This window comes from Mustela erminea, chromosome 9, assembly GCF_009829155.1.
Source record: "Mustela erminea isolate mMusErm1 chromosome 9, mMusErm1.Pri, whole genome shotgun sequence".
NCBI lineage: Eukaryota > Metazoa > Chordata > Mammalia > Carnivora > Mustelidae > Mustela > Mustela erminea.
The window spans coordinates 65551128-65573535 of NC_045622.1; the positions used below are offsets into that span (position 1 = coordinate 65551128).

The 22408-nt window shown below is 38.3% G+C and overlaps 1 protein-coding gene across 1 annotated transcript in view; it reads left to right on the forward strand.

The window, feature by feature from the left end:
- The first annotated feature begins 3273 nt into the window (after positions 1-3273).
- The window catches only part of CTR9 (CTR9 homolog, Paf1/RNA polymerase II complex component), a 29290-nt gene continuing 10155 nt past the window's right edge, over positions 3274-22408 (forward strand). Inside the window, exons 1-16 of the mRNA XM_032358075.1 lie at positions 3274-3521; positions 4817-4915; positions 7128-7367; positions 7600-7717; positions 8268-8357; positions 12064-12212; positions 13961-14068; positions 17733-17840; positions 17980-18216; positions 18452-18541; positions 18654-18782; positions 18886-19069; positions 20651-20739; positions 21228-21413; positions 21525-21612; positions 21792-21940. Of these exons, the coding sequence (XP_032213966.1) occupies positions 3477-3521; positions 4817-4915; positions 7128-7367; positions 7600-7717; positions 8268-8357; positions 12064-12212; positions 13961-14068; positions 17733-17840; positions 17980-18216; positions 18452-18541; positions 18654-18782; positions 18886-19069; positions 20651-20739; positions 21228-21413; positions 21525-21612; positions 21792-21940 (2109 nt within the window). The 5' untranslated portion in view covers positions 3274-3476. The remainder of the gene's footprint in view (positions 3522-4816; positions 4916-7127; positions 7368-7599; positions 7718-8267; positions 8358-12063; positions 12213-13960; positions 14069-17732; positions 17841-17979; positions 18217-18451; positions 18542-18653; positions 18783-18885; positions 19070-20650; positions 20740-21227; positions 21414-21524; positions 21613-21791; positions 21941-22408) is intronic.

A 22408-nucleotide genomic window follows, 5' to 3' on the forward strand; every position in this document is an offset into this window, starting at 1 on the left:
TATCCAAATGCCTGTCTGAGATCTGTCTCAGACATAACTCTGATACTCAACCTGATCTAGCCTTGCCCTTATGTGCTCTTCTATAATCATTCCTATCTTGAAAAATGACACTTCATTCACCCAGTAATTCATGACAGAACTCTGAAAATCCTTCCTACCACTACTTTTTCAATGGCCCAGATAGCCAATGATTATCAAGACTTAGTGATTAAGATTTATTTATTGCTTGATTGATTGTACCACAGGTGGAGAGAAATGGAGATATATGTCTCTCTCACCTCCAATACCTTATTCCTAGATATTTACCATGTGTCACCTGGACAGCCACCAGGACGAGCTGTTTCCTAAATGGCCTGCCCACATCCTCTCAAACACTCTCCAATCCATTCTTTACAATGTAGCCAGAACAATCCTTTAAAGCCACAGAACCAATTCTCTCTCATACTGATTGAAGCATATAAACATCGTTTCAAACTTTTCCATTACATTGCACCTAAAATAAAATCCAGACTCCTTAACGTATCCTATGTCAAAAGAATTCTCAGAGACTTTAGGGGAAAAAAGTTCTCTTAGAAAAACACTTGCAAAAGTTTACAAGTGAGTTTAACTTTAGAAGGACTGGTTCAGAAAACACACACACACCCCAAGCTTATATGGTTCATGATGGAAAAAATAACACTTTCTCATATGATTGCTATACTCTTCCAAATTATTGTGTGTCATCAGATTTACATAAGACAAAAGTCAGCATTACAAAAGCCAGTGATTAAATTGTTTTTGTTAAGGAACCAGAAACATGTGAGAATGGCTAAAGGTCTCATTCACTTTGGAGACTATGGATAGTATGGCACCGTTCTTTTTTGGTTTGCCTCAGAGCACAAAGTGTTTTGTTTTTCCTAACTGTGGTATGTGACATTTACACTTATTCATATTGGAAGCAGGGCAAGGTGCCGATTTTGCTTTACAAGGATAAATCTGGGCATGACCTGGCTACTTCTTATGTGTTCATCCTCAACTTATGCTACTCTCCCCCTCATTTCTATGTTCCAGGCACTTGGCCTTCTTTCAGGTTCACAAGCTCTTCCCAAGCACGGTACTCCCTCTCTCTGGTACACGCTATCCTATAACCTTTACCTAGCCACATTTTACTCATTGTCCCAGTTGCAACTTAGATGTAAAAAATCCCAATCTGAATCAGTACTATTACTCAACCAATCATAGTGTCTTTATCATCAGTTAGGATGCCTTTGGTTGTCAGTAACTCAAAGACTAATTCAAATGTATTCTTAGTGTCTTTAAGGCCAGGGAGGTTTTGAACATGGAGAACACTCACCACTACGTGTATTTTTGTTTAAAGCTCACTATATAAACCGTAATATGTAGTAAACAGTATTTCCTGGAAATACTTTGCTGTGCTGTCCAAAACAGTATCCACTAAACACATGTGGCTATTGAGCACTTAAATATGACTAATGCAACTGAGGAATTAAATTTTTAACTTTATTTATTTTTAATTAAAATTTAAAGCTGATAATTTCTTCAGTGATAGGAAATTTTTAAGTGCATTTGGAAAAACTCGAGTATGTGAATCTATTTTTTCAACTGCAAATTTTATGAAATCTAATACAGTTCCAGTATTTTCAATAGAAATTACGCAAATAGATGGTACTAGACAGCTTTATGCTAAGCAATATAAGTCAATCAGAGAAAGACAATTATCATACAATCTCACTGATATGTGGAATTTAAGAAACCAAACAGAGGATCATAGGGAAAAAGAGGAAAAACTAAAACAAGACAAAACCAGAGAGGGAGACAAACCATAAGAGACTCTTAATCATAGGAAACAAACAGCATTGCTGAAGGGGAGGAAGGTGGGGCGATGGAGTAACTGGGTGATAGACATTAAAGAGGGCATGTGATGTAATGAGCACTGGGTATTATAGAAGCCTGATGAATCACTGATCTGTACCTCTGAAACCAATAATACATTATGTTAGTTAACTGAATTTAAATTAAAAAATAAGAATAAAGAATATAAGTGTAAAGTACATACTGAATTTCCAAGACTTGTATAAAAATGTAAATTGTTATACATGTCAAAATTATATTTTGGATAGATTGCGTTAAATAAAATGTTACTAAAATTAATTTAATCTATTTGTTTTTGCTTTTTTACGTGGCTAATAGAAAACTTTAAATTTAAATTACATGGCTAATTATAGGGTTAGCATTATGTTGGACAGTACAGCTCCAAATAACTACTCAACTAATTAAAAGCATGAATTTAACAAAGTTTCTATGTAAAGGCTTACAAAGTTTCCAGTTAACGTTTTTGAGGGAGTTGGGAGGAAATACAAACATCGAATTGGCATTTTTAAAAGTAAGTGTGTAACATGCTGAAGCTGGATTGGAATTTAGGGTGAGTGGCTGGGGTATGGGGTAAAATGGGAGGCTACTGCCGTAAACCGGGCAGAAAAGTGATGATATTGGTTTGGGCTAGAATGGAGGTAGTGAGGTGAAGAAAAGATAGAGACAACTTGGGACGTAAAACTGACAAAAGTTTAAAAATCTATTTAATCAGATTATCTGATTGCATCAAAACATTGATTACAGTTTTATCATATTCTACAATGAAAACAGTAATTAAACCGTTTTAATCAAATTCTATAATTTAATCAAAACAGTAATTACAGGTTTAATCAAATTGTTCAACCACTTTATTAAAATCACAAGTCTAGCCGATTCATATCCTTCTAAGAACCGAAAATACACACACAAACACACACAGGAACTCACAAAGTTATAGAATTCATCGTAACATTTATATTTAAACTGATCACAAAGGTAGCACAGGTATGACTTGCACTTCACATCTGCTAAACGAAGAGCCCTTGACCGGGCTGAGGGATAAATGATTGAATTATTCACAGCAATCTTGAGGAGGAAAAAAGATCCGCCAAGTCCGGGGCGCAGAGGCGGGAGTCCGGCGCCGACACAGCTGCCAGAATTGGCCGGAGGTCCCACGTCAGTCAGTGGCCAGGCCCCGAACCCGCGCCTCATTCGTCGTCTCGCCCACCCCGGGGCCGGGAGGCTAGGCTTTCAGTGCTTTGATTCACGCTGCGCCCGTGCGGGTCTGATTCAGAAGTCGCAGACCCACTCTAAAGAAAACATCGACATCGTCGTTCCCTAGTCAAGGAAACACCAGAGCCGCAGAATGAGCCGGTAGTCTGACAGGCCCTCCCGCGGGGAATGCTTCCGGGGCAGGGGGCGGGGCTGCCGGAAGTGGCCGGACGCCGTCTGCTGTTCGTTGTTTAAGCGGCTGACGGGAAGGAGAAGCCCAAGCTCCGGCGGCGCCGCGGGGCGGCAGTCACGACCTGATCCCGGGCCGCCGCTAGCCTCTGGAAGAGCCAGAAGCCAGGAGTACCTGCTGTGGAGCGGAGGGGCGAGACGCCCTCTCGCCTTCTGCTCTCATCATGTCGCGGGGTTCCATCGAGATTCCCCTCCGGGACACTGACGAGGTAAGTGTCGAGTATGGGGGAGGGTGGGGGCCATGAACTTGAATGATCCCCTCCTTTCCCCTTCTTTCGACTTCGCCTCTGAAGCGAGAGCACCTTTTCCCCCGGGAGCCCAGGTCGAAATCCCCGACCGAAGCCCCAGTCACCCCCTGCCCCTGCACCTTTTCAGGCTGACCACATCACGTCCCCGCAGCCTCGCGGCCACCTCGAGGAGTTCTTGAAAGTTCCTTCCTTTCCTACCTGTTCGTATGTGGCAGTACTCTGCTCTCTTCCTAATTGTCGGCGCAGGGGTGCGAGAGTGCGGATAAATTGTAAGGCGCCTCACAGATAAAAGAGGTGGGCGCTGATGTCGCCGTGGTCTCTGCTGCTCAAACTATCTTTCCCTGAGGAATACATAGGATGTCAACCTTTATCCCTTAGAAACTCGAGTCTCTCGTGATGCTGTGTCCCCCCACACACAGCTGCATCGGCAAAATAAGGGACCCCGAGATACAGCCGCCAGGGTGTGGTGATAGAACTCACCTTCTCCCTTCCCCAGTGATAGAACTCACCTTCTCCCTTCCCTACACCTCATCATGGGTAGCCTGTGGCTTGTCTCAGCTAAGCCCTCAGCATTGATGTTGTCTAGATCCAATATAATCGCGTACCCTTATTTTTGTTCACTTGAGATATAACATTGAGATGTCATTGACCTAGCATAAAATCCAGTGATTTTCAGCAGTATTGTTGTAAAGTTGTGTAACCATCACCACTATCGAATTCCAGAACATTTGCCTACTGTTACTTTTTGTGCTCACATTCAGGAGTGCCTGTGACACACAAATGTTGTCTCCCTGGATGAATGTGTACAGTGGCATGGAACTTCACATTGCCTCTAGAATGGTGCTTCTCAAGTTGTCAGGCCTGTGGCATCAGTCTCAGGGATGCTTATCTGCACTTCACCTGGATTATATGCTAGGCGCGGTTTTGTTTTGTCTTTTTTGACAAAGCTTTTTTTTTTTTTTTTCTTTTTTAACAAAGCTTTTGTAACATTTTATCGTTCTGGTGATTTGAAGACAGCTAGAAGTGTTTGTTTGCTTCTCTATGCTTTCACCTTAATATTCTCATATGACCTATTTGACATGTGTGCCTTAAGCGTGTCTTAACGTATCCTTGCTCAGCCCCATAGCAAGTGAAAACAAACCCTATGTATATCCATATTGACGTATATTCCGAAAAGCAGCAAAGAAGAAATGTGAATTTAAGGAAGAAATAAGAAAAAAATAAGAAATAAGAAAAGCTTGCATTTTCTGTTTTAGGTCATTGAACTCGACTTCGATCAGTTACCGGAGGGAGATGAAGTTATCAGTATTCTGAAACAGGAACACACACAACTGCACATATGGATTGCTTTGGCGGTTAGTGTTAATGTGACAACTATTTTTTATACATTGAGTAGGAAAAATATTTGGCTTCTGTCTTCAGATTAGTAGTAGCCAGCTTGGGAGCAGGATAAGTAAATTGTACCATATGTATGGAAGTTAATTGTATTACCATTTATAGAACAAGAAGGCCAGTTTCCTAAATGATGTACTGTTCCATTGGTATTACTATATGTTGTACTGTTCCACTGGTATTACTATATGTTGGTAAAGGCAAAATTCATTTAAGTTAAATAGTAGTCTATACTGTGTATTTGGTTATTTACTAATTACTCAGGGAAGACTGGCTTATGATTTGTGGGTAATCTGAGAAAAAACAAGGAGCCATCATGTAAACATTATTACTTAACATTGTTTTCCATAACAATAAAACATTTCCAGTAAAACAATCTAGAAGGTGATTATATTCCAGGCTAACTCACAAAAGCCCTTTTGGATGAATTTTATCTCAGGCTTGTTTTTTGTCCTGTTGGTCCCTTCCATAACATAAACCGGACTGGAAAGTCTCAGGAGAATCACCTCAGCCTAAAATTCTGACACCCTTTACTCTCCCCAGCACCACTTACCTAATGTTTTCTTTTTATGAGAACTTGATAATAAATTATTCTGGTAATGCATTATAGCATATACTAAAATCGTTTTTTAAGCAGGTGTGCTCCAGGTCACTTTTGTTTAAAGATACATAGGAGGCTCCTCCTATTATCTTGAAAGAAGTTGATCTGCAATTGGGCTTATATCCAGTGCTGAAGCCTAACTGTAAATAATTTCTTAGATAAGGTTTTACAGAAAAATACTTTTAGTGACAGTACCTTTCTGAAGTGTTATGTTTTCCTGGTCTATGGAGAGTAAGCCATTGACGTTGTCATACAGTTTTTAAAGCCAGAGAGGAATTTAGATTTTCTTTAGTATAAATGCCTCTTTTAACAGCACTTACAGGAAAAAATGGAAGATTGAAGGATTATTGTGGCACCTGTGGTAAAATTGATGAAACATTGTGGGCTCTAGAGAGTGTAACAGAAAAGAGTCTAGGCTTTGGACTGGAAAGGCCTTTCTTCAGATTCCTACTTGGCTGCTAACTAACTGTGGCCTTCAACAAATGATTACCTTCTGAGCCTGTTTTCTCATCTAAAATGTGGGGATGTTAGCATTCATTTTAAGGGTGATTGTGCAGATTAGAAATAAGTATATAAAGCTCCTGCCATAATGTATGGCCCACAGTCGGTGGGTAAAAAAGATAGATCTTGGGGTGCCTGGGTGGCTCAGTGGGTTAAAGCTTCTGCCTTCGCCTCAGGTCATAATCCCAGGGTCCTGGGATCGAGTCCCTCATCGGGCTCTCTGCTCCTCGGGGAGGCTGCTTCTTCCTCTCTCTACCTGCCTCTCTGCCTACTTGTGATATTTGTATGTCAAATAAATAAATAAAATTAAAAAAAAAAAAAGATGTATCTTCCTTTTAGTATTAATAAATGACAGATGCCAGGGAAGTTATTCAGCAGGCCCAAAGTCATGGATAATTTTCATAGATCTAGAACCAGAACCTAAGTTTTCGGTTTAGAATTCTATATCCCTCTCGTTATTGCTTTTTCTCTTGGGCTCTGATTTAGTTTGAAATCACCTATTGGTAGGTAAGTAGTAATTTGGAAACATTTATGGTGATTATCACTTTTTTAACAACTTTAATAATTCAACTCTTACAATAATTCACCTACTATAAGCTGCACACATATGACATGTACCATTTGAGAAGTTTTAGCATATTTCACAGCTGTGAAATCATTACTACAATCAAGATAATGAATAAATCCATCACCCCCAAAACCTTTCTCCAAACTCGTCCCCACGCCCCATAGTGCTCAGCCAACCCTTGCTTTTTGTTTCTAAAGATTGCATGTTCCAGAGTTTTTATACAAATGGAATCATTATAGTATGTATTCTTTTTGGTCTGGCTTCTCTCACTCAGCATAATTATCTTGAGACTTACCCATGTTGTAGCATGTATCAGTGGTTCTTTTTTCTCCTGAGCAACAGCCATTGTACAGATATACCACAGCTTATTTGTCCATTCACCTGTTGATCAACAATTGAGTTGTTTCTAGTTTTTGGCTATTACAAACAGAGCTGCTGTAGATGTTTGTGTGCAGCTTTGTGTGTGGACATATGCTTTAATCTAATTTGATTCTTTACTTTTTAGCTGGAATATTACAAGCAAGGAAAAACAGAAGAGTTTGTAAAGTTGTTGGAAGCAGCACGTATAGATGGCAATTTGGACTATAGAGACCATGAAAAAGACCAGATGACTTGCTTGGATACATTGGCGGCCTATTATGTTCAACAGGCTCGGAAGGAAAAGAATAAGGACAATAAGAAAGATCTTATTACACAGGCAACCCTGTTGTATACCATGGCTGATAAAATTATTATGTATGATCAGGTAAATAAGTCACATTTCTTGATTTGTAATTAAAAATCGCCCATTGGTAGTTTGCATATTATAGTTGTAACACATTATAGCTTATAGTTGTAACACATTATAGCTGATAGAGGTATTTGTGTCATACTCTACCTCCTTCCTATATGGTTTTCATTTTACTGTTACACATTTATGTTAAATTTTGGTTGTTCCTTGGTAAAGTCAAGTCTAAGATGATATATCACTTTTTCAGAATCATTTGTTGGGAAGAGCCTGCTTCTGCCTACTTGAAGGGGACAAAATGGATCAGGCTGATGCACAGTTTCATTTTGTACTTAACCAGTCTCCAAATAATATTCCAGCCCTTCTTGGTAAGTCATTTTTGGCAACCATCTTAGGGAACTGTATCTTCCACCATATGCCTATAGTATATTTCATTGACTGGGCTGGACAGCAATGTAGAAGCGCTTTACTTTATAAAAATGAAACTATCTGCAATAGATCATTGTTTCTTTTGAAATTTCAATCATAAACCTGTACCCCTGAAACAAATAAGACATATGTTAATTAATTGAATTTAAATTAAAAAAGAATTTCCTTTACCATTAACATCACTTCAAAATATTAAAATACACACACACACCAGTTAATAATTTGTTATCCACTTCTAAAGAGTCAATAAGCAATATCTATTTGGACAACTATAAGCTATTTTAATTATTTTATCTTATTTAACAGGACTATTTGTTTATAGGTGAAATTAATATATTTTTATGGAAAACAAGTTTAAATATGAAATCATTTTCACTGTTTTCAAGTATTTCTTATTCAGAGATGTGTTTGATTTAGGTGAGTTCATGTAGAACTTATGAGACTTGTATTCTTTAGTCAGTGAATGTTTATTTTTAAAAATTACAATAGGTAAAGCTTGCATTTCATTCAACAAGAAGGATTACAGAGGAGCTCTTGCTTACTATAAGAAAGCATTGCGTACCAACCCAGGATGTCCAGGTAGGAGCAAAACTTTTTTCTGAAGTCTAAGCTGCATATGACCCAACTGAAAATATTGAGGATTTGGCAGTTGACTATGAAGTTATTGTGAAAAGATGCTATAGGTTGTTGAAATGACAGAATTGAAATTTAAAAATATATATTATGTTTGATCCAAAAGCTGAATAGCAGATCTTATTTTTTTTTTTAAGATTTATTTAGAGAGGGAGAGAGAGCGAACAATCATGTATGAGTGGGAGACAAAGGGAAAGAATCTTTAAGCAGACTCCCTGCTGAGCATAGAGCCTGATGCAGGGCTCAGTCTCTTGACCCATGAGATTGTGACCTGAACTGAAACCAAGATTCAGAAGCTTAACCAACTGAGGCACCCAGGCATCTCTTTTAGACCATATTATAATCTTTTTGCTTTATACTATTTTTCTATTTCTTTATTTGCTGTACTATTCTCTTTCTTCTATTTGCTTTATTTCTGTTTTTCTATTGAAAATCTCAGTCATTTAGCAAATCTTATTGAGATCAACTATGTGCCAGACATTGTTCAGACTGAAGAAATGCAGCAGTAAACCCAAGAGACAAAAAACTCTGCCTTGGCGTGCCTGGGTGGTTCAGCGGATTGAGCATCAGACTCTTGGTTTTGGCTTAGGTCATGATCTTGGGGTCATAGACTTGAGCCCCATGTCGGGCTCCATGCTCAGCAGGGAGTCTGATGGAGATTCTCTCTCTCTCCCTGTATCCCTTCCCCTGCTTGCTCGCTCTCTCTGGAATGAATAAATAAATCTTAAAAAAAGAAACAATCTCTTCCCTCATGGAATTCATTTCGCAGTGGGGAAGAGAAAATGAGTAAAATATACACTGTGTAAGATATTAGCAAAAAGAACGTAAAGCAGTAAAAGTGTATGAGAAGAATTGGGAGATTACTTAGAAAGGTTGACCAGGGAGCGCCTGGGTGGCTTAGTTGGTTAAGCATTCAACTCTTGATTTTGGCTTGGGTCATGATCTCAGGGTTGTGAGGTCAAGTCCTGCGTTGGGCTCTGTGCTGGGCAAGGAACCTGCTTAAGATTCTCTTAGGGAGTCTGGGTGGCTCAGTCGTTTAAGCATCTGACTATTTCAGCTCAGGGTCCTGACATAAAAGCCCTGCATTGGGCTCTGTACTCAGTGGGGAGCCTGCTTCACCCTCTTCCCCCTGCCCCTTCCCCTGCTCGTGCTCTGTCCCAAATATTTTTAAAAAGATACTCTCTCTCCTCTTCTGCTCCTCCTCCCCTCCAAAAAAAGAAGAAAAAAGAAATGTTGATGAGGAAAATAGTAACAATTAAGACCTTAAAATAATAGACATGTAAATATATGGGAGAAGATTATTCCCAGAGAGAGGGAATAGGAGGTACAAAGGTCCTGAGGAAAGAGTGGGTCTAACAAGTTTGAAGAATAATGAGGAAGCTAGTGTATCTGGAGTGGAGAGAGAAGGTAAGGAGGAAAAGTAATAAGAACTGGGTCAAAGATAGAACCAGGGACCAATCGTGTCAGGCATCATAGATTATTAAAAAGACTTGGGTGTTTACTCTGATAGACCTAGGAAGCTATTTGAGGGCTTTGGGCAAAGGAGTAAGTAATGATCTGACTTATATTTAAAAGGATCATGGGCCTCTGGGTTGAGACTAGAGTGGGGTGGGGTGCAAGTATAGAAATTGGGAGACCGGGTAGAAGCCTGTTGCAGTCATGTAGGTCAGAGATGATTGTGGCTTGCATTAGGATGGTAATAGTAGAGGTACAAGTGATCGGAATCTCTGTATATTTTTTTTTTAAAGATTTTTTTTTTTTTTTAAAGATTTTATTTATTTATTTGACAGAGAGAAATCACAAGTAGCTGGAGAGGCAGGCAGAGAGAGAGAGAGGGAGGCAGGCTCCCTGCTGAGCAGAGAGCCCGATGCGGGACTTGATCTCAGGACCCCAAGATCATGACCTGAGCCGAAGGCAGCGGCTTAACCCACTGAGCCACCCAGGCGCCCTTTTTTTAAAGATTTTATTTATTTATTTGACAGAAGAGATCACAGTAGACAGAGAGGCAGACAGAGAGAGAGAGAGGGAAGCAGGCTCCCTGCTGAGCAGAGAGCCCGATGCGGGACTCGATCCCAGGACCCTGAGATCACGACCTGAGCCGAAGGCAGCCGCTTAACCCACTGAGCCACCCAGGCGCCCCGGAATCTCTGTATATTTTGAAGGAAGAACTGATGGAGTAGATGTGATGTATGAGACAAAGGAGAAGTCAAAAGTAACTTCTTATAAGAGTAGAGTTACATTTTAGCACATTTGGAAAATATAGTTCCAAGATGAATTAGTTTTAGACATGAAAATTTTAAAATACCTTTTAGACCTACAAGTGGAGAGGTCAGGAGAGCTGTTGTTCAGGAAGGAGGTCTGAGCTGAAGTAATTAATTTGGAAATCATCAACATAGAGATGATATATAAAGCCATGAGACTATGAGGTCACCAGGTGATGAGTAGAGATAGAAAAGAGGTTCAGGGATGGTCTTCTAGGGCACTGTGACATTGTAGAGGTTAGGGAAATGAAGAAGAACCAACAAAGGAGCCTGCAAAGTAAGAGGAAAAGAGAGTAAAGGCAATGTCCTTGAAGTAAAATGTAAGAATGTTTCTAGGACAAGGTCAGACACTGTCACATTCTATTGTTAGGTCAAGTAAAATAGGAACCCAAAACTGATCACTGAATTCAGCAGTATAGTAATCATTAGTGACCTTGATAAAAGCAGTTTTATTGGAATGGTGGGGGTGAGATGCTTGGTGGATACACTTAAGAGAAAATGGAAGAGGAAAGTTAGGCAGCAACTATAGATAGATCTTTCAAGGAGTTTTGCTCTCAAGGAAAGAATAGGAGTGGGTTGACAATTGGAGAGGAAAAGAATGGAGAGGATTTTTTTTTTTTAGATGGGAGAATATATGTGGATTAGAATGATGTATACATAGAGAAAATTTGATAATGCAGGAAAAACAGGTGAGAGTTGCTGGAGCAGTGTCCTTAAATAGACGAGAAGGGGTAAAATCCAGTGTCCAGTGGGGAGGTTGGCCCTTCATGGGAACATGGTGGAGTTTTGGCATTGCCTTGAAGTTGGATAGCATGTATAATAAGCACAGCTCTGAAGGGAATGACAGTTTGTACATGTAGTCAGTCACAGTATTGAAGGCCTTCATGAAACCTTTTGCTGTCTTTAAAAATTGCTCTTTGAGGGGTGCCTGGGTAGCTCAGTGGGTTAAAGCCTCTGCCTTCAGTGTAGGTCATAATTCCAGGGTCCTGGGATCAAGCCCTGCAACAGGCTCTCTGCTCAGTGGGGAGCCTGCTTCCCTCTCTTTCTCTCTGCCTGCCTCTCTGCCTACTTGTGATTTCTGTCTGTCAAATAAAAAAAGAAATATATATATTTTTTAAATTGTTCTTTGAAAATTAGATACTGAAGGTACTGTATAGCCAGGAGTGCAAGAAAAATACCAGTATTGTAGGTATTCTGTTTATGGCGAGAAAGGGGATGGGCAGTATGGTATACTATCCACTGTAACCAAATTTGTGATACACCAAAAGATTTTATAGTGTAGTAATACTGAGGTTAATTTTGAGATTTTGCAACTCAGAGAGAATGTTAAAGCATTTTGTTTAATTAAACCCCAAAATCGCCCTAGTTTGACAGATGGACTATTTTTTTAGCGGAAGTTCGTTTAGGAATGGGCCATTGCTTTGTGAAACTTAACAAACTGGAGAAAGCTCGTCTGGCATTCAGCAGAGCCCTTGAACTCAATTCCAAATGTGTGGGAGCATTGGTTGGACTGGCTGTACTAGAACTCAACAATAAAGAGGTATGTGAATAAAAAAAAGGCTTTCATGACTGATCTGTCAGGCTCACTATTCCTTATCTAAACTCTTGAGACCAGAGTGTTTTAGAGGTCAAGACTGCAAAGAATAGAAATGTAATATGAGGGGTGCCTGGGTGACTCTGGGTTCAGGCCTCTGCCTTCGGCTCAGGTCATGGTCTCAGGGTCCTAGGGTCCTGGGATCAAGCCCCACATCAGGCTCTCTGCTTGGCGAGGAGCCTGCTTCCCCCCACCCCCACTCTGCTTGCCTCTCTGCCTACTTGTGATCTCTGTCTATCAAATAAATAAATAAAGTCTTTTAAAAAATGCAATATGATGCCTGCACTGCATAATATATTAACACCCAGGTATTAGGACACCACCCCAAATGCAAACTTACATTTCTCTGTAATAATGAGTGACTGTTCACACTAGAGGATAACTTCACAATTCAGGTAAACTTTTGCCCCTATGTAAGCTTGTTCTAAGATTACCAAACAACATGTTTTTTAAGAAGTTTTTGGATTTCAGAATTTCAGATAAGGAGCTGTACAATGGGGCACCTGAGTGCCTCAGTGGGTTAAAACCTCTGCCTTCGGCTCAGGTCAATGGTCTCAGAGTCCTGGGATCGAGCCCCGCATTGGACTTTCTGCTCAGCAGGGAGCCTGCTTCCTCTCTCTCTCTCTCTCTGCCTGTGTCTCTGCCTACTTGTGATCTCTGTCAAATAAATAAATAAAACGTTAAAAAAAAAAAAAAAGGAGCTGCATGATGTGTGTAAGTTTGGAATGCTTTCCATTGCAAGTAACAAAAAGCCTACTGCTGTGACTTAAACATGAGGGTTTTTATTATCTGCTAAACCAGTCATCTAAGGTCTTGGATTTGGCACCTCAGTATCCTCAAACCCAGAATTTTACATCTTTCTGTCCTTCCTAATATGTGGATTTTCCTCCTTGTGTCTGTCACCTCTCAGTTACGGGATAGCTGCTGTATCTCCAAGCTCTTATTATTTCATCAACCTTATGTAGAAGGAGGAAAGGGAAAGGATAAACAGATTTCTCTTAGAGCAGTTCTATCCCCATCACACTTTCTCTTTATAAAGTGTGTATAATTGTCTAGACAGGGATATCAGAGTTTCTCAGCCTTAGCTTTGTTGACTTACGGAGCTGGATAATTTTTTGCTGTAGAAAGTTATCCTACCCATTGGTAGGATGTTTAGCAGCATCCCTGATATCTGCCAGCTAACGTCCTCCCTGTCAGTCCTCCCTGTCGTGATGATGAAAAATGACATCACTCCCAGTTTAGAACCACTGCCTTAGACTGATCCTGAGAGAAAGGGATAGATTATCTTGACTGGTTTAGATCAATCATTATTCATCCCCTGGGGCTTGAGAAGAGGAAGAGGGAACTTTCCCTCCTGAAATTAAAAGATCGCAGGCTACAAAGTCCGGTCGGGACTCTATTAACAGAGTAAGGGGGTAAACTGGCTGTTGGGTAATCCACAGACCTCTGCTGCATCAAGAAGACAGCCAGGATCTATAAAAGTAGGAAATGTGGCTATTTGTGAGGGAAATTCTAACAGTTTAATTCACTATTTGAATTTTTTTTTTTTATCCCTGCTGAAGGTTAACTGAAACAAGAGCTATATTTTGGTGTCTGAACTTAGATTTATATAACCTTATTTCTTCAGACTATAAAGAAAACTTCGGAAAAATGCTAATTAAGTAATGACCCTGTTGTTGTTGTTTTTCTTTTAGGCTGATTCCATCAAAAATGGTGTCCAGCTTCTTTCCAGAGCCTATACTATTGATCCTAGCAATCCCATGGTATTGAACCACTTGGCAAATCACTTTTTCTTCAAAAAGGTAAGAGAAGTCAATTTATTAAAGTTGTTTGCTTTTAAATCCTGATTTGTCTTTCTGTTCTGCCGTTGATACTTTATTTTTTTAACTTGGAAAAACACTGAAAATGTAGAGTTTTTTTCAAATTAAAATTTGTATTAGTTAATTGGGGGTGGGTATGTTTAGTCATTCACTCATTTAATATTTATTGACCCTTTATACTCTCTACCCAACACTGAGTAGAGATGTGGAGATCAGTAAACTGTGGTTTCTGTACTCCATTCAGTTTCGTAGAAAACACAGACAATGTAAACAAATGTAAATGCAGAAATAAAAGTCTCTATCTTGCTGTGGTAGAGAAATGAAAGAGGAAGTGACCAAGTGGTTAAGAAGGGTTTTCACCAAGAAGGAAAGGCTCTTGAACTAGGTTTTTAGGAGGAGGTCTTTGGGTAGTTGAAAGGGCAAAGGCACAGATTTGGAAATAGTGCATAGTAAAAGCACAGCATGTGGTGGGCTTGCTAGACAATGCATTGGGTCCAGGTAGCGAGGTACTTGTGTGATATAAGGAGTTTGGACCTACTTACATAGGCAGCCAAGAAGTCATTGAAGTTTTTATTTATTTTTGCATATTGATCAAGATGTAATTTTTAAAGTTGCCACAAATTCTGTAGAAGCAATGGTATTTTAGATTTCTTGAATACTAAATCCAAGATTGCATTGGCAGTTTTTATACAGTAAGTATGAAAGTTTTACTTGCCATACGGAAACCAGATACTAAATTATACCAGGAACTTTAATTTAATAGCAATTTAGGTAAAAGTTACAGAACTGTATCAGACCTTACTAATGTTAGCATATCACTGTTATTATTGCTATTAATATGCAGTCAATACTTATGAAATACCAAGTATTATTAAAAATGAATCTTGTGGGGGTACCTGGCTGTATCCTTCAGAAGAGCATGTGACTTGATCTCAGGGTCGTGAGTTTGAGCCCCACATGAGATGTAGAGATTACTTAAATAAAGAAAACTTGAAAAAATGCATTTCATGTACTATGCAGCCATCAGAAGAAATGAAATCTTGCCATTTGCGACGACGTGGATGGAACTAGAGGGTATCGTGCTTAGCAAAATAAGTCAAGCGGAGAAAGACAACTATCATATGATCTCCCTGATATGAGGAAGTGGAGATGCAACATGGGGGTTTAAGGGGGTAGGAGAAGAATAAATGAAACAAGATGGGATTGGGAGGGAGACAAACCATAAGTGACTCTTAATCTCACAAAACAAATGAGAGTTGCTGGGGGGAGGGGGGTGGGGTTATGGACTTTGGGGAGGGTATGTGCTATGGTGAGTGCTGTGAAGTGTGTAAACCTGGCGATTCATAGACCTGTACCCCTGGGGATAAAAATATATGTTTGTAAAAATAAATAAATAAAAATTTTTTTAAAAAAATAAAAAATTTAAAAAAAATGCATTCCATGAATTTGTAAAAGAGTCAGATAATAGTTAGAGGTAGTTAATATTATCCCCATGACCTGAGCTGAAGGCAGACACTTAACAACTGAGCCACCCAGGTGCCCCTAGTTTTTAATTTTCAATGCTAGTATTTCTTCCACTGCTGAAGATAAAGTCTTGCTTTTTTTTTTTTTTTTTTTTTTTTTAAGATTTTATTCATTTATTTGAGAGAGAGAAAGCACAAGACGGGGGAGGGTCAGAGGAAGAAACAGACTTTCGCTGAGCAGGAAGCCTGATGTGGGACTCCATCTTGGGACTCCAGGATCATGACCTGAGCCAAGGGCAGATGCTTAACCAACTGAGCCACCCAGGCACCCAAAGCCTTACTTTTTAACATGTTCAAAACCTTTTAGATTGTGTACATGAAGTATGTAAATCAAGCCAATCTGTTAGTGTTACTGAATACCTATTACGTGATCAGCACCATGAAGTTATCTTGCACTGAATATATGTCCTAAAGGTTTAGAGCATGCTTACATATGTTTTCTTCATCTGTCATTAGGGCAGCCCTAAGGAGGTAGGCAGCTTATTTCTATTTCCCTTTCTATGGATAAAAAAATTGAGATTCAGCAAAGTTAAGTAACATCACTTGCCAAAATTCACTCAGTTAGCAGGTTGTATAGTTGAGATGTAGTATTTTAATTAACTGCCCACCACACTACATTGTCTCCCCTATAGAAGAATCATTTAGCTAGGAAGAAAAGGTATTACCAACATCCCAGACACTTCAGTAAGTAGTGAGGTGGGATTAGAGATGGGAGCTGTGGTGACTCCTGGAGCAAGTAACACAGAATTCCAGAAAGAACTGAGAATTGAGCTTGGTTTTTGACCAGAAAGAGAAGCAGCTAGAATGCAGAGGGAACTGGGGACAAAAATTGGGGCAATGGGGGGAACCAAAGAGATGTGAATAAGGATTTTAAAATGGAATGTAATCTCTAATACATTTTATGTTAAATTTTAAAATGGAATCATTTTATTCCCTAAAAGATATATCATGAATAATATAATATAATATATCAAAGAATAATAAAAATAGAAAATAATAAAATAGAAAAATTATATTCCAAACCCAACATTTGACCTTTATCCTCATCCCCGGGAGCAATATATAAATTTAGCTAAAAGGTTTTGCAACATAATTCCAGGTGTAGAGTTTGAATCACTTGGTTCAAAATTCAGGTACCACCATTTTATTGTTTTATGGCTTTGGGCAAATAATTCCCCTAAATTTTAATTTACTTACTAGTAAAACAGTAATAAAACCTATTTTACAGGATTTGAGGAGTGGCAGTTAAGATGAAATGTGTGCATATTAAATACTTATCTGATGGAAAACAGTTACTGTTAAAAATAGCAATCACATTATTATTCCTAATATTTAAAAAATATTTTTTTAAAAAAGTTGAAACTGACTATTGACCTAACAAAGACTTCCCAGACCAGATTACTAGCTATTTTCTCATAGGGATAAAACATATCCCTATTAAAACAAGAAAGATGTTTCCTACGCCTGATGTATGAACTCTGACTTTGAGACCGTTAGATTAGCTCTATATTTCAAATTAAGTCAGGTCTAATGGGAAAGTCATGACCCATGCATTCGAAGACAGCTGAATTCAAATCCAGTCGCTTAAGCTTACTGCGCTTGTGTGTTAGAACATTTCCTTGGAGTCAGAAAAAAATCCAGATTCTAGCTTTTCCACCTTAGGCAATACACTTTATTTCTTTAAGCCTCCATTTCCCCATCAATAAAATGGTAATAATGATACTCTTTGCAGGGTTTTTGACTGAGGCTTGATGAATTTTAAGTATCATACCTACCTCAGTGCTTAGTATATAATAGTTCTCAATGAATTGTAACTTCTTCCTTTACTAGTAATAAGAGACTTAACCTCTCTTAGGTTTTCTCATCACAGAAATAGGGCTGATACCTCAAAGGATTGTTGCAGGATTAAAAGAAGGAATGGATGTGATGGATAGATGTTAAGTTCTAGGTAAGTGAATTTATCTGCAAGGAGAATGAGAAAAATGATTTGTAATTCAGGATACGGCACTGTTACTGGTAATTCAGTGAACACATTTTTAAAATGAAATTTGAGGAAGCCTTATGTTTGAGATTGTTAGAGTTGTTTGAATTGACTCAGTTGATTTCTGGATCTCATTGTTCAGGATTATAGCAAAGTCCAACACTTGGCCCTCCATGCATTCCATAATACAGAAGTGGAGGCTATGCAAGCAGAAAGTTGTTATCAGCTGGCTAGATCATTCCACGTTCAGGTAAGATCATTTTAAACCTTCTCTAAATATCTAATTCTGTTATTTCATAGTCTTTCAAGTCTTTTAAAAACTTTTCTACATGGAAAAGAAGATAAACTTCTGTACATACTGTTGGTCTTGTTTAATTTTAATTTTTTAGGAAGATTATGACCAAGCTTTCCAGTACTACTATCAAGCCACACAGTTTGCTTCATCCTCTTTTGTGCTGCCATTTTTTGGGTTGGGACAAATGTACATTTATCGAGGTGACAAAGAAAATGCATCTCAGTGCTTTGAGAAAGTTTTGAAAGCTTATCCTAATAATTATGAAACTATGAAAATTCTTGGCTCGCTATATGCTGCCTCAGAAGATCAAGAAAAACGAGATATTGCCAAGGTACTTTTAAAAAATTGTAGCTATTTTCTCATAGTTATCACTAGACTGTCATGCCTCATTCTTGTTATTGCTAGTAGAGATATGATGGAAGCAGTTTTGTTAGCCGAGCTTGTTCCAGTTGAAATAACGAACAGTTGACGTATTAAACAAGGTAGAGTAGCTACCACTTTTTACTTGACAGCCTATAGTTGCTGAATTAATCCTATTTCAGCTTAGTGATCTCTTTTTATCCCAGGGCCATTTGAAGAAGGTCACAGAACAGTATCCTGATGACGTTGAAGCTTGGATTGAATTGGCACAAATCTTAGAACAGACTGATATACAGGTATTTTAGCAGTGTTTCTCATCTCCTACAAATGTGTTTTTTGAAAGCATGGTGTAGTGTTTCTCCCTTTCATTTTCACTTACACCTTATTGTCTCCACCATGATAATACAGGGTGCCCTTTCAGCCTATGGAACAGCTACACGGATCCTTCAGGAGAAAGTGCAGGCTGATGTGCCGCCAGAGATTCTGAATAATGTGGGTGCCCTCCATTTTAGACTTGGAAATCTAGGGGAAGCAAAGGTAGGAAACTGGAAATAACTCCCTTCTTACATACTATCAAGTTGAATGCACACTTTTCAGATGTATCAACTGTCCTTTAACATGTAATTTTCTTTTCTTATAGAAATATTTTTTGGCCTCATTGGATCGCGCAAAGGCAGAAGCTGAGCATGATGAACATTATTACAATGCCATTTCTGTTACAACATCATATAATTTAGCCAGGCTGTATGAGGCAATGTGTGAATTCCATGAAGCAGAAAAACTATATAAAAACATCTTACGGGAACATCCTAATTATGTTGACTGTAAGAATTATAAACTTCTGCTTCTTTTTTTTAAAGATTGAATTTATTCATTTGACAGAGAGCACAAGCAGGGGGAGTGGCATACAGGGGAAGAAGGAGAAACAGGCTCCCTCCTTAGGGCTTGCTTAATCATAGGACACTGGGATCATGACCTGAGCCAAAGGCAGATGCTTAACCAGTTGAGCCACCCACGTGCCCGAGGAACTGTAAACTGTTTTTATAAATTAAAATTCCCACAACAGCAGCAAAAATTCAGCCTGAAAAAAAATCTTTCTCAGAACCAATAGTAGAAAAATGTGAAGGTTTATAACATCCCCTTTTCCTTCAAGGCAAATTTATGGCCTTAAAAAAATAAAACAGAACAATGAAGCTTCACTTAAATTTATGCTAGAAACTAAAAGAAATAACTAAAAACCAGTTGAACCATATATTTCATAGAGTAGGCCATCCTTAGTGGATCAACTACCTTTATTACACTTTGAACAACTCCTTGACTTATTTGGTGATGGATGTACCTTTATGATACTCCTGCTCCGATTTCATATTAACATTTTTGCAATGTTTGTACTAGTAAGAATGAACACTATTTTACTTCAAAATAATTATTATTTTAAAAAAATAAATATATAGTGAGTTTTTACACACTAGACATTGTAAAATTTGGAAAGTTTTAAATTAAAAATAATTTATAATACTGTACTTCCCTCAAAAGCACCTAAAGCTATGATATTTTGACTCTGGTTAAATCAGGAGCTATTAACTTGGCCCTGATCATGCTGTTACGGATGCAAAAGTGATTTAAAACAAATAAGATTTTAATTGAATGCCAGGCTGAACTTGAATTGGTTTGATAGGCAATAGTAAACCATTGCTAGTTGGCCTGAGGACATTGACATTTTCTGGAGAAAGTAACAACTTGGATTTGTGTGATACTTTCTTACTGTTCTTTAAGTGGTAGCCCACAGTTAGAGCCCAGATTTTCTAACTAATAATCCTGAGTAGTCCATGCTTTTGCTGTTTTGCCATATGACAAGCAGCTTTTTAAGAAAAAGTGACAGTGCCATGCATCAGAGACTAACTGGAAAAAAAAATGCTCTAAGCTTTTTAAAATAACTTTGGTGTAGATCAGGACTTGGAGTAGGGTGCTAGCATTAGGAATAGAGTGGCAGAGATAAATCTGAGATTTCAAACAGTGAGACTTGATGGTCACAGAGTTGCTCCTTAACTTGTTAGATTATTAATTAATTTTATTGGTGCTCAGTATTTTTTCATCTATAGGATTTCTGTTCATTGTATGAATGTATTAACAAAATATAATCATTTCAAAAGCGTGACTTTAAAATAATGATCTTTATAGCTAATATATTTTTTTAAGATTTTATTTATTTGACACAGAGAGAGAGAGATCACAAGTAGGCAGAGAGGCAGGCAGAGAGAGAGGGGAAAGCAGGCTCCCTGCTGAGCAGAGAGCCCAATATGGGGCTCGATCCCAGGCCCCTGAGATCATGACCTGAGCTGAAGGCAGAGGCTTTAAAATAGCTAATATTTTAAATGTAAAAATTTTTAAATGTATATTTTCAGGCTATCTGCGCCTAGGAGCCATGGCTAGAGATAAAGGAAATTTTTATGAGGCTTCAGATTGGTTTAAGGAAGCTCTTCAAATTAATCAGGTTGGTAGTATTAACTCCTAGGTTTGAAAAACAATTTTCTCACCTTTTTTCCCCTAGTAAATCAGTTTTTCATTTTAATGTCTATCATATTTCTAATATCTTGACATCTCCCTGTTTTATTTTTACTTGCTAAAGCTGCTAGAGAGTAGAAGTCATCTAAACTTTTTGATTGTAGCCCACAGAAATAGCCTTTACATCATAGCCTAGTACACACGTGTGCATACAAACAACTAAAATGTAAGTTTTGCAAATCTTTTTTGCTGTTGCCACGTGCTGTACACTGATGACCTTTCTATATTCCATTCTGTTGCATTTCTCATGCTGATAATTACACACTAGATTGATTTAACAACTCATTAGTCCATCTCCACTCTCAATTTTGTAAATGTAGCTTGTAAACCTCTTCAGTAATCAGGTGTCATGGAAAGGTGATTGGTGTCTCTGAATTCAAATTATAGATTTTGATTCTTTACCCATGTGTGTTTTAGGACCATCCAGATGCTTGGTCTTTGATTGGTAATCTTCATTTAGCAAAACAAGAATGGGGTCCAGGACAGAAGAAATTTGAGAGGATATTAAAACAACCATCTACACAGAGTGATACTTATTCTATGCTGGCTCTTGGCAACGTCTGGCTCCAGACTTTGCATCAGCCCACCCGAGATCGAGAAAAGGTAATTTCCTTTTGTCTGTTCATTTTTTTTTTCTGTTTTGTCCCTTTAAAACAAAACTGACACTTGATTCCTGTTTGAATTTTGTTGTATAATGTTTATTTCATTTTGTAGGAAAAGCGTCATCAAGATCGTGCTCTGGCCATCTATAAACAAGTACTCAGAAATGATGCAAAGAATCTGTATGCTGCTAATGGCATAGGTGATTACAAGACATGGGGATCTGTAGTGATCTGTGAAATAAGTGCTTTCAAAGGAATGTTTATAGATCATAATTTCTCCCTGAATGTAATAAATGTAGTTGTTTTAAAACAGGACCTTCAGTTGTTTTCCTGGCTCCAATTAGAAAATTCTTAAATGTAAGCCTTTTTATAATTTTAGGAGCTGTTTTGGCCCACAAAGGATATTTTCGTGAAGCCCGTGATGTATTTGCCCAAGTAAGAGAAGCAACAGCAGATATCAGTGATGTGTGGTTGAACCTAGCACACATCTACGTGGAACAGAAGCAGTATATCAGTGCTGTTCAGATGGTAATAGTTTATCATTCAAGATATTTCTATATTGTGTTCATTGTTGAACAAATCTTTTCTTAACATTTCTGACCCTGTTGTGGAGTTCTGTGCTATCTCATGTGATACTATGTCTATTCGGAGACTTATATAATGTTAAGGCCAGTCTTTCAAAGGAATGTTTGAATTTGACACCAGTCTTTGGTGTCCAGACAGACATATGAACCCTAGTTCCATCCCTAATCACATGCCTTGGGCAAAGGACATCCTCTCTGAGCCAGTTTCCCCATTTATAAAATGAGGCTCATGTACCTTAAATTCTCAGAACTGTATGAGGATCCAGTATAAAAAGTACTAGATACCATACTTGGCACTAACATGCCTAGTATATCAGTAAGTACCCAGAAGATAGGAGGGTTTAATATTTGCTTGTTTTACACTCTTCTTTTTCATGGGAGAAATTGAGTTTCAGAAAGGTTAAAAGACATT